At 30.8% G+C, this 10,339-nt stretch overlaps 1 protein-coding gene across 2 annotated transcripts; it reads left to right on the plus strand.

Annotated features, from left to right (window-relative positions):
* Nucleotides 1-3,498: 3,498 nt before the first annotated feature.
* Nucleotides 3,499-6,281, plus strand: LOC107925224 (serine/threonine/tyrosine-protein kinase HT1). 2 transcript variants are annotated; one of them, XM_041102737.1, is made up of 5 exons: nucleotides 3,600-3,771; nucleotides 3,995-4,083; nucleotides 4,181-5,086; nucleotides 5,172-5,627; nucleotides 5,872-6,281. In XM_041102737.1, the coding sequence occupies exons 3-5, from the start codon at nucleotides 4,361-4,363 to the stop codon at nucleotides 6,148-6,150; spliced, it is 1,461 nt and encodes a 486-aa protein (XP_040958671.1). In that variant the 5' UTR covers nucleotides 3,600-3,771; nucleotides 3,995-4,083; nucleotides 4,181-4,360; the 3' UTR covers nucleotides 6,151-6,281. The 2 variants fall into 2 exon arrangements, with proteins under 2 accessions (XP_040958672.1, XP_040958671.1); XM_041102738.1 differs by having other exon boundaries at nucleotides 3,499-3,771; nucleotides 3,995-5,086.
* The last annotated feature ends 4,058 nt before the right edge of the window (nucleotides 6,282-10,339 follow it).

Consider the following 10,339-nt stretch of genomic DNA (forward strand, 5'->3'; position numbering starts at 1 on the left):
GTGGGTTTGGGGACCCATGTGGGTGGTAGGGTGGGGATGGTTTTAGTCTTGTGGGTGGGGACGGGGGACGGGGATGGGTGCCCAATTGACATCCCTAGGCATGAGCATTGTTGCTAATACAGGGATGCGAGTCTGAGTGCGTTGAAGTGCATTATCTTTCTATTTATAAGTTAGGGAGAGGCTATAGGTAAATTTAGGTGTTGTGTCAAAAAGATAAAATATGATCATAACTTATAATGAGATTGTTAAAAAATGATTATATATTTTTATATAGAAAATCTACACATTATAGAACAAATTTTGTTAAATGTGTTTTGCTAAAGTTCAAATCTTACGGTGTGTTTTGATTTTTATTTTATTTTATATAAAATTAAAAATAATGTTCTTGTAATAACATAATTTAATGAATAAAAATTATGATTTTTCAATTATTTTTAACTAAGTTAATACTTAGTTGACTCGTTAAAACAACTCAATTAAAGACTTTAATAATAGTATTTCAAACATTTTTTAATATAATATTTTCAAATAAAATAAATTAAAACTTTTTTTTTAAATCGAATCACCCTTTAAAAACTTTTCTCTTTAAAATTTATCATTCTCTTTCAAAAACACTATATATATTGATTAATGCACTCGTCATGGGTGTTCTTCGAAAAGGTAAATGGCGAACCGTAAAATGTACTTTATTACTACGAGCAACCACCACACTTGTGATTCAAAAATTATTATTAATTCGAAAGTAAATATATTATTTTGTACATATTTTTAATATTTTAATATGTTCTTTATAGTTTATATTCAAGTCCATAACTTTTTTTATATTTTTTAAACTAATTATAATTCAAGGAAGAAATTACATGTTTAAATCTATGGTTTCTAAATTACTAAAATAACAATAATGCTATTGATAAGTCTAATTATTATTTTTTGAATAAATAAGTATAAACTTTTAACTACCCTATAGCTTTTACTTTGGTTTATCATCTTTTGACTTATGGTAGCAATACAAATAACAACCCTCCAAATAAAATCCTACCAAATAAACTTTCAAAATATAATATATATATTTAATAATTTTATTATAAATTTTGATTATATTTATTTTTTTATATAATATTTAGTCTCTCTCCAACCCATAAATAGGAGGATAATGCGCTTAAATACATTCGAACTCACGTCTTCCTGCATTGACAACAATACTCATATCAATTGAGCTAAGACTCAATCTACTAATATATATATATTTTAAATTCCCTCGATAATTCATTATGTTATAAAATTAAATAACAATATAAATATATAATATATAAAATAAAATATAAGAGATAAAAGGTAGCTACTAGGAATGGTCCCTTTACATTTTGGTCCAAAATTTTCACCACATACAATTTGCTTTTTCTTTTATTGACAGTGCATTTCTCATTTAGTCAATAAATAATAAAGGTATAAATTTCAGATAGGTTTTATTCCCACTCTTAACCTTTACAATCTATTTTTATTAGGCAAAAGCAAAACTTCCTATTAAGAAAAATAAGTTGCCTTTAATTTCTAAAAAATTGACTAAACCAAAGTTGAGTTGCTATTTTTGCTTGGGTGGGTTTGATTCTTTTATTTGGAATTTTTAAAAATAAATTATTTTTTAATTAATAAATGCAACCACAATTTGAATTGTGTGTTGCTATCATGTTAGTAACTTTCTATTCCAAAATTTTTATTAAATTGTCGATTAAGTCTTAATTCGATTAGTATGGGTATTATTGTTATTGTAGGAGAACGTGAGTTCGAGTGCGCTGAAGCGCATCATCCTCCTATTTATGGGTTGAGAATGGGCTATGGGTAGTTCTAAACATTGGGTCAAAAAGAGCAGATATAATCAAAATCTGTAATGAAATTGTTCATTATGTTGCTACTATTTTGTTATTAATGTTTGGATATTGTATAACACTTATTTTTTTGTTAATTAAGTATAAAGACTTTTTTTAAATTTATTTTCAATTTGTTAGAAAATAATTATTTTAATATTTGTAGCATATTTGATATATTATATTTTAAATTTTTTTATATAAAAAAGTAAAAATTAAAAAAATTAATACCACCATACCAGGCCTAGATTTTAATATTTTTATTGGGCTAAACCGATCAATGAAGCCCAAAAATTTTTTAAGGCCCGGCCCTAAACCCATCCAAACCCATAGGCAACTCTACTTTTAACTAACTTCTAGATTTTACTTTGATTTATCAAGTAGGAATATGAATAAAACTTTCAAAAATATTAAAAACAAAAAGAGACAAAAATAAGAACCCACCTTTAAAATATAAAATATACGTATAAATACGATCCATATACAGACAAAAATACAAAAATAATAACGTTGGGCACTGGCCACAAAAAGAGAACAAAAAATCCGTGCGAACCGTACCATCCTTTCGATTAAAGAAACAAAAATACCCATAATATTCTCTATGAAAATGACACTTCTATCCCTCCACTTTACAATTTTTCATCCATTTTGTAAGCTTAATTTACTATTTTATCTTTGAATAATATTCATTTTAATATTTCAATATATTTTGTTTATTTTAGTATTTAAATTATTATCTTGTCTCAATTTCTCTTAAAAAATTAATATTAACTAGAAACAACGTGACAAGAAAGAAATGATATTAAATCCCTTTTTGGAATAAACTAGAGGTGTTTATAGGTCGGGTCGGGTTTGAGTCGAGCCTATATTAACATATTTTATATTTATCCATGTTTGTCAGTCCGGTCTGGCCCGAAATATGAGCTTAACATTCTGCCTAAATTTGCCCTTATTTGCAAAAGGTTAGCTCAAACTCATTTTAAGCCCATTCATATTATTTTTATTTTTAAAAAATATTTATATTATATTCATATTTAATAATTATATATATTATTTTTAAATTTTTTTATATAATCATCTTAATATTATTTTAATGTTTATATTAAAGTTGTATTATATATTTACTATAAGTTTATTTTTTAATGTGTTCTAAATTACATAATATATAAAAATAACATACTATAAAGTATTATAAACTTAAAAAATGAGCTGGACCAAGTTTTGAATGTTCAAGCTTGATCCCAAGTCATATTTTAAACTAGTCTAAATTTTTCATCCAAACCCATTTTTCGGGCTTAATATTTTATCTAAACCCTCTCAAATTTCAGACGGGTCTTCTGGCCTGAACTGATAGCTCAACTCATGAACAGGTCTAGGATAAATTTGAACAAATTGTTAATTTAAGTATCAATTTGGTTAAAAATTTTAAAAAATAGAAAATTAAATGTTAAATAAAGCCTTAATTTTATAAAAATAAATTAACACAGTTTTTTTATTAAAAGAAAATCGAAAGCTGTCCTTTATTGACTTTTTATACTTTTTCGTGGGCCCAAGAACTCCACTATCACCTCCCTTACTGTGCCCGGCTTTATTATTATTATATATATATATTTATTGTTGTAATCCTTAACATTGGGTCCACGGAATCTACGGTCCTTCAGCCATACCCGTATACGATACGTATACAATATCAAACTTGTTTTTTACAGGGAAATTCTTAGATTTTTTAATTTTCTTTTACTATTTTTTGGTTTTTGTTTTTAGTTTTTACTTTGTTCTTATTTAGTTTTTACCCACAAAAGATCTCATCTTTGCTTTTATAGCAACAAAGAAGAGAGAAAACAAAAGGAGGACATTTTTTTTTTGCCACCTTCCGTTGATTAGCCATGCATTTCTTAGCTTCATGGTAAAGTTATTGCCTTTTGATGCTTTTTTTTTGGGTATTGTAATGTACTTTGAATTTTTTCAATATTTCAATCTGGGTTTTTTTTTCTTTTTTGTAATGATTTTGACATAAATGATATTTTTTTCCTCTGTGGTTAATGGGTGTTCATAAAGTGTAGTATACACTTTTTTTTTTTTTTTGATGAATGACTTGTTTATTTGGTTGCTTGTGTGGGATTTTCCAGGCATTCACGGAAGGTGGTATTTTGACATTTGAAGCCTAAAGGGATTAAAAAAAAATTAAAAGAAAAGTTTGGTCCTTTGAAAATCAAAGGTTGAAGAAAGGGATTTTCTTGTTTTTTTTTTTTTTTGGTTTGTTGGGTTTCATTTCAAGTGACTAATCATCTTTTTTTTCTTTTGATGGAGAATAGATTAAGGCCAGCCAGATTTTCCTTCTTGATGGTTGTTTATAGCTTTGATTGGTTTCTTGATTTCAATGAAACCAAAATTTTAAGCTAATTTTATGTTGTTTAGCATCATATTATTTCAGCTTTTTTAAGGAGGAAGATACAGGGGGTAACGTCTTTTTTAGATATAAAGGGAGAAAAAAAATGGCAGAAGAGGCTAATTCATGGATTAGAAGAACAAATTTTTCTCATACAGTTTGTCATAGGTTGGATTCATCTAGATTGGTATCTTTACCTTTCAACCTACAATTAGATACAAACCAAGAGAGGACTTTAGGGTCTAAACCTTCTAATCCAAAATCCGATCACATCGATCCGTTGATTCAGCGGAATCCGGTCACGAACAAGCAACGATCTGTTTCTCCGGTCCCGCAAACAGTTTTGTCTGATACGTTTAAAGAAGCAAGGTCTGAGAGGAGGAGGTTCTCGACTCCACATCCTCATAGGAAAGAATCTGATAAGCGGAGGATGGGAAGGTTTTTCCATAAGGAATCCCATTTGCACGAAAAGAAAGGGTCGAATTCGAGTCCTCTTAGGAACTCAGGCTCACCGAGAGTTTCAGATAAGTCGAAGTTTAGGAAGGAGGCTTCTTGGACCAAGTATTTTGATTATGCTGGTGGAAGGGTTAACTCTGCTGATGCAGCTGATGAACATACTGTTGATCTTTCACAGTTGTTTCTTGGGCTTAGATTTGCACATGGTGCTCATAGTCGGCTTTATCACGGGATATATAAAGAGGAAGCTGTTGCGGTTAAGATTATTAGGGTACTGGACGATGCCGACAATGGAGATTTGGCTGTTCGATTAGAGAAACAGTTCAATAGAGAGGTTACTCTTTTATCCAGGCTCTACCATAGGAACATTATAAAGGTAATTGAAATTTTTATCATGCCATAGCTTAAAATTTTTATCGTAAGGTTTTGGTTCTCACTTTATGTTTTGATCCGATAACTAGTTTGTAGCAGCATGCAGAAAGCCACCGGTTTATTGTGTTATAACGGAATATTTATCGGAGGGTTCGTTAAGGGCATATTTACACAAGCTTGATCACAAGTCCCTTCCTTTGCAAAAGATAATTGCTATTGCTCTCGAAGTTGCTCGTGGAATGGAATACATTCATTCTCAAGGAGTCATTCATCGTGATCTTAAGCCTGAAAACATCCTTATCGACGAGGAATTCCACTTGAAAATTGCTGATTTCGGTATAGCTTGTGAGGAGGCACATTGTGATCTATTAGCAGATGATCCGGGGACTTATCGATGGATGGCACCTGAGATGATCAAAAGGAAACCGTATGGACGGAAAGTGGATGTTTACAGCTTTGGACTAATCTTGTGGGAAATGGTAGCCGGTACGATCCCGTACGAGGATATGAATCCTATCCAAGCTGCATTTGCAGTTGTGAACAAGGTATGTTTCTAAACCTCATTCTCCTTCGTACTATCGAGATTCCGTGTTTAGATTCCAAACACCTGCCCTAATCATGCTCAGTCAACCCAGAGATTGTAATCATTCTGCATAAGACAGGGCATGATTGTTTATCGGTCACATGCAACGGCTCGAGCTTTAATCGACATTAAAACCATCTTTATGCATGATTTTGTTGCATTTGGTATCTGCAAATTCTGATATCAGAATCCATTTTTTTGCTCAGAATTTGAGACCGGTAGTCCCGGGAGACTGTCCGCCTGCCATGCGAGCATTAGTCGAGCAATGTTGGTCATTACACGCAGAAAAAAGGCCAGAGTTCTGGCAGATAGTAAAAGTGTTGGAACAATTCGAGTCATCGTTTAATCAAGATGGAACCCTGAATTCGGTACCGAACCTAACTTGCCAAGACCATAAGAAAGGGCTTCTTCATCGGATTCAAAAGCTCGGTCCCGTGCACCTTCAAAGTAATGCTTCATCTATGCTTAAACCTAAGTTCACATGAATCTTAATTGTGACCAAATTGTAATTAAAAAAGAAAAAGAAAAGAAAAGGTTGGTTTTCAATGCTTTCTTTATTTGTACCCTATGCTACATTCATGTGAGAGTGAATGAAAATTCATTGGTAGGCAATGCATCATGTTGTGTCCTTTTACTGTCATACACATGAAATTGTCATTATTTTTCCTTCTTTTCTTTTGGGCAGGAAAATTAAAATATTGGCCATAAAACAAATTTAAAATCCCATATTTTAATTTTGAATTTTTTTCTTCTTTTATGTATTTGGTCATATTCTGCATTTAGTCATGGCTAATTATCAGAAAACGCGTCCAGTTGGAAATGTTAATAATTGGATTAGAATTTAAAAAAAAAAATGGAATGTTGGACTAAAATGAATTTAAGAACAATATCTTTGGGATTAGGTGTGGGATGTCCCAATGTAACAAAAATACAATTGTGAGATTGACTCATTGATAAATAAAAATTGTTTCCATTTGCCTGTATTTAATAATTGGACCGTATTGCTTTCATATTTCAAAATATCACTGTCACTATATTTATTTAAATTATTGACCAGTTAAATATTAATCTCAAATATTCAAATATTATGTGTGATTATAGAAATATACGTAGACACTTGTTCAAACTTCAGATGGATATATTCGTCGGTGAGACTATCTGTCTACGTTTGAAGATTTATTCGAAACTTAAAAATGTTTGAAGAAAAATATTAGATAAAAAAATACGTTTGAATAAAAAATTATATCTATACCGAACTTTACATTCTAAGGCCAGGCTAGGTTTTATGCGTATATGATGTTTTTTTTTTTATATATATATCATATAATTTATAGTACATTAAAACTAAATTATAATGTACATATTAAAAAATTTAAAATACCTAAATATAAATTTTAATAAATAAAAAATATATAAAATTATTAAACATTAACTTAAAAGTAATACAATTTTTTTAAAAAAATTTAAAAAGTATGGATGCTTAAAATAGACTTGGATTAGTCATCTACAAATACGAGTGGGTTTGAGCTTGAGCAAACATAAAACGTATTAAATCATGTTTAAATTTGACCCAATCCGAATTTAGGCCTTGAACACCTTTACTTGCATTGGGTAACATTGCAAGTAAGGTCACTTCTTAACATGCATTTTCTTTTAACATTTTATATTGAAAAGACCACGGAGCTAACATTGGAAACAAAGTTTCTTATTTCGGAAAGTTGAGGAGCTAAGCTTAGGTAGGTCAGTATGATTCTTGGGTTTGCTCCATTGTAGAAATATCTTTGAGAGCATGAGTCCAAAGTTTAGATACATAGGTTGTTAAGAAGTTCACTTCCTAACCTTTATTTAGAGCACAAGTGCTTATTCCTCGCCTCGTTGAACAAATAGGTGCACTTGCACTCTCCTTGCCAAATGTGTTACATGGATATAACTTCCCTGTAACCATTATGTTGTTGCCCACTATATAATTTCTTTGTCATTACTCAATAGTAGCATCGCATTTCATGAGCGTGGTTTCCTCCACTCTCCTTCCCCATCACTTGTAGCACATTCTTCCCCTATATCAAAATCTGTCACTGCTCAATTTTACAAGACGATTGTGGAAGAGTCTAGAGGTTGAAAGATATAGTGAAGAAGCATCTAGTCTCTCATCACTTTTTGGTGCTGGTAAAAGCATGTATGACTGTCAAATTTAAAGGAGATTCCATACCCCAATTTATTCTCAACCAAGCAATTTTTACAGCTAGCCGAAGCAATTATATGTGCTAGTGTATAAAATTCATTTTAATCCCAATATTAAAATTTATTCTAAATTAGCTTTTCATATATTAAAATTTTATTTAAAATATGATACTATTAAAATTTTATTGTTAAGTTATTGATAATTTAGATAAAATATATCGACCCAATTGATTTACTTATAACTTTACTCGGGTCCATAAAAAAATCTTTCATCTCAAAATAAATCTAAGTATATTTGAATTATTGTGCGGCTGAAACTCTCCCCTATCAAAATTTAATGGATTTATCATTTGCCATTGCTCTGTGCAAGAACTTGATGTTTGATCTCGTATAAATGATGGAGAATTGTTTATCGTCTCAACTAGAGGTGATCATGGGCCGGGCCTAAAAAAAATTTCGGCCCGCATCCTAGGCCCGGACCCGGCTCATTTTTTTAATAAGCACCAAAAATTTATTTTAAAAATTAAAAAATAAAAAAGTATTTTAAAAATATTTTAAAATTAAAATTTTTTTAAAAAATATATTTATTATATTCGGGCCGGGCTGGGCCCGGGCCAAAAAAGTGATGCCCGAGGCCTGACCCATTTTCTAAGCGGGCCTTGTTTTTTGCCCAAACTCATATTTCGGGCCTATATTTTTACCCGAACCCTCCGATATTTCAGGCTGGCCGTCGGGCCAGACCGCCCGGCCCATGATCACCTCTAGTCTCAACTCAAACCTTGCACTCTACCTTACGATTTATATTACCACAATCTAAGTGGGATCTCCCATGGCTCACTTTATATCATATTAAGCCATAACTTTTCTTAGCTCAATTTTTTCTCTTGGTTTCTTTTTACGTCATAAGTTAATTTAAACATATATATATATTTAGGATGGTTGGAATTTTTATGAGTCTGGTAAGATTATGGATAGAACTATCCAAAGGTCGGGTAGTTTATCCAGCTCGACTTGAGTCGGAATTAGACAATGATTTTTGCATTTCGACTTAACTAGACCTGAATTCAATTTAAATAATAATAAAAGTATTTTAAAATTAAAATTTAATTATAAAAATATAAAATAGCAACTAAAAATGTATTTTTAATATTCTATTATTTTAAAATAGAAAAACGGGTTTTTTGGCAAGTCGGGCTGGCCCAAAAATGGGTCTACTAAAAAACATTGTGGTTGTGAGGCATTTTATGTTAAATATAGGAAGGGGTTTATTGGATTTTGGTGTAAAAATATATCGACAAAATGAAATGGAAACATCAAATTGATTTGACTTTTCCATTTAATTCTCATCCACAAGGATTGGGTTTTGTGTCTTTTTGTAAAGTCATGAAATGGCTTCGAGGAAAAAAGAAAGTTAAGCCGCTGCGGTTTTTTTTTTTTTTGGTAAAAATGGCTGACATTGGTTGGACATAATAGCAACATCATCATTAAATAGTTCTTGGATTATCTAACATTAAATAATTTTAGTCATACGATCAATAATTTTATTGCGGTTCCTAAGAATTATGTAGACTAAACAAATATGTAGGCCATTTCTAGTCGAAGTGATCAGTTTCCGGCTCTTTTCCTCCATAGCTTTAGAGATATTATGCTCCAATCTCTTCATTCCCAGCACAAACAACTACGGAGATGAAGGGTCTCCATTATACACTTAGGGTTGTGGCTCCATTATAGAGAAATTGTATAATCAACATCATAATCACTTATGTAATCTGAAAGGGAATACTAATTTTATGGAGTGAATCCTCAATAAATTCCCAAAAAGTTTCTTAATGTCAATCTTGATGGTCATCTATCTCTCTTATTTTACATGTTCTCATTGGATGAATTAGCTGAAATTGACCCATAGACTCTGGACTATCCACTTTAGGTATCAACACTAACAATGTTTTATTAATGTAATGTTAATCATTAAAGAGATGATAACTAAATAAAATTGGTAAAATTTTATGGAAGGCTTCGATGCTATGATTTTTGGTAAATTATTTTTAGTTGTTTTACATTTTGAAATGTGTAATTGTTGTTTCAAGACATTCTTTTTCATTTGATGTCACTTTTTTCAAACATGTGTTAAGAGCTTTGATGTTATACCCTGTTGTTTCATTTTCTATTATAACGTCAAGAAAACAACATTTTTGGGACAATCAAAGTTATTTAATGAGTTGGAATTTTTGACTCATATAGCTACTGTTTTGTTTTTGAGTATTTAATTATCTTGTATTCGTTGATTGAGTTTAACTCGATTGGTATGGATATTGTTGTCAATTTAGGAGGGTGTAGGTTTGAGTGCGTTGAAACGCATTATCCTCCTATTTATGGGTTGGTGAAGGACTATAGATAGTTCTAGGCATTATGCCAAATCAACAATTGTATCTAGTTAATAGTTGAGTAAATAATCATTCTTTGAACTACGTTAACAATCTAAATGTGTTGATC

This window comes from Gossypium hirsutum, chromosome D10 (genome assembly GCF_007990345.1).
Source record: "Gossypium hirsutum isolate 1008001.06 chromosome D10, Gossypium_hirsutum_v2.1, whole genome shotgun sequence".
In the NCBI taxonomy this organism is placed as follows: Eukaryota; Viridiplantae; Streptophyta; class Magnoliopsida; order Malvales; family Malvaceae; genus Gossypium; species Gossypium hirsutum.

Excerpts from the sequence above, each read along its gene's own strand:
- LOC107925224 (XM_041102738.1), top strand. The coding sequence starts at position 4,361 with ATGGCAGAAGAGGCTAATTCATGGATTAGAAGAACAAATTTTTCTCAT. Across the intron at positions 5,087-5,171 it reads ACCATAGGAACATTATAAAG|TTTGTAGCAGCATGCAGAAA; the intron begins GTAATTGAAATT and ends TCCGATAACTAG. Across the intron at positions 5,628-5,871 it reads CATTTGCAGTTGTGAACAAG|AATTTGAGACCGGTAGTCCC; the intron begins GTATGTTTCTAA and ends TTTTTTGCTCAG.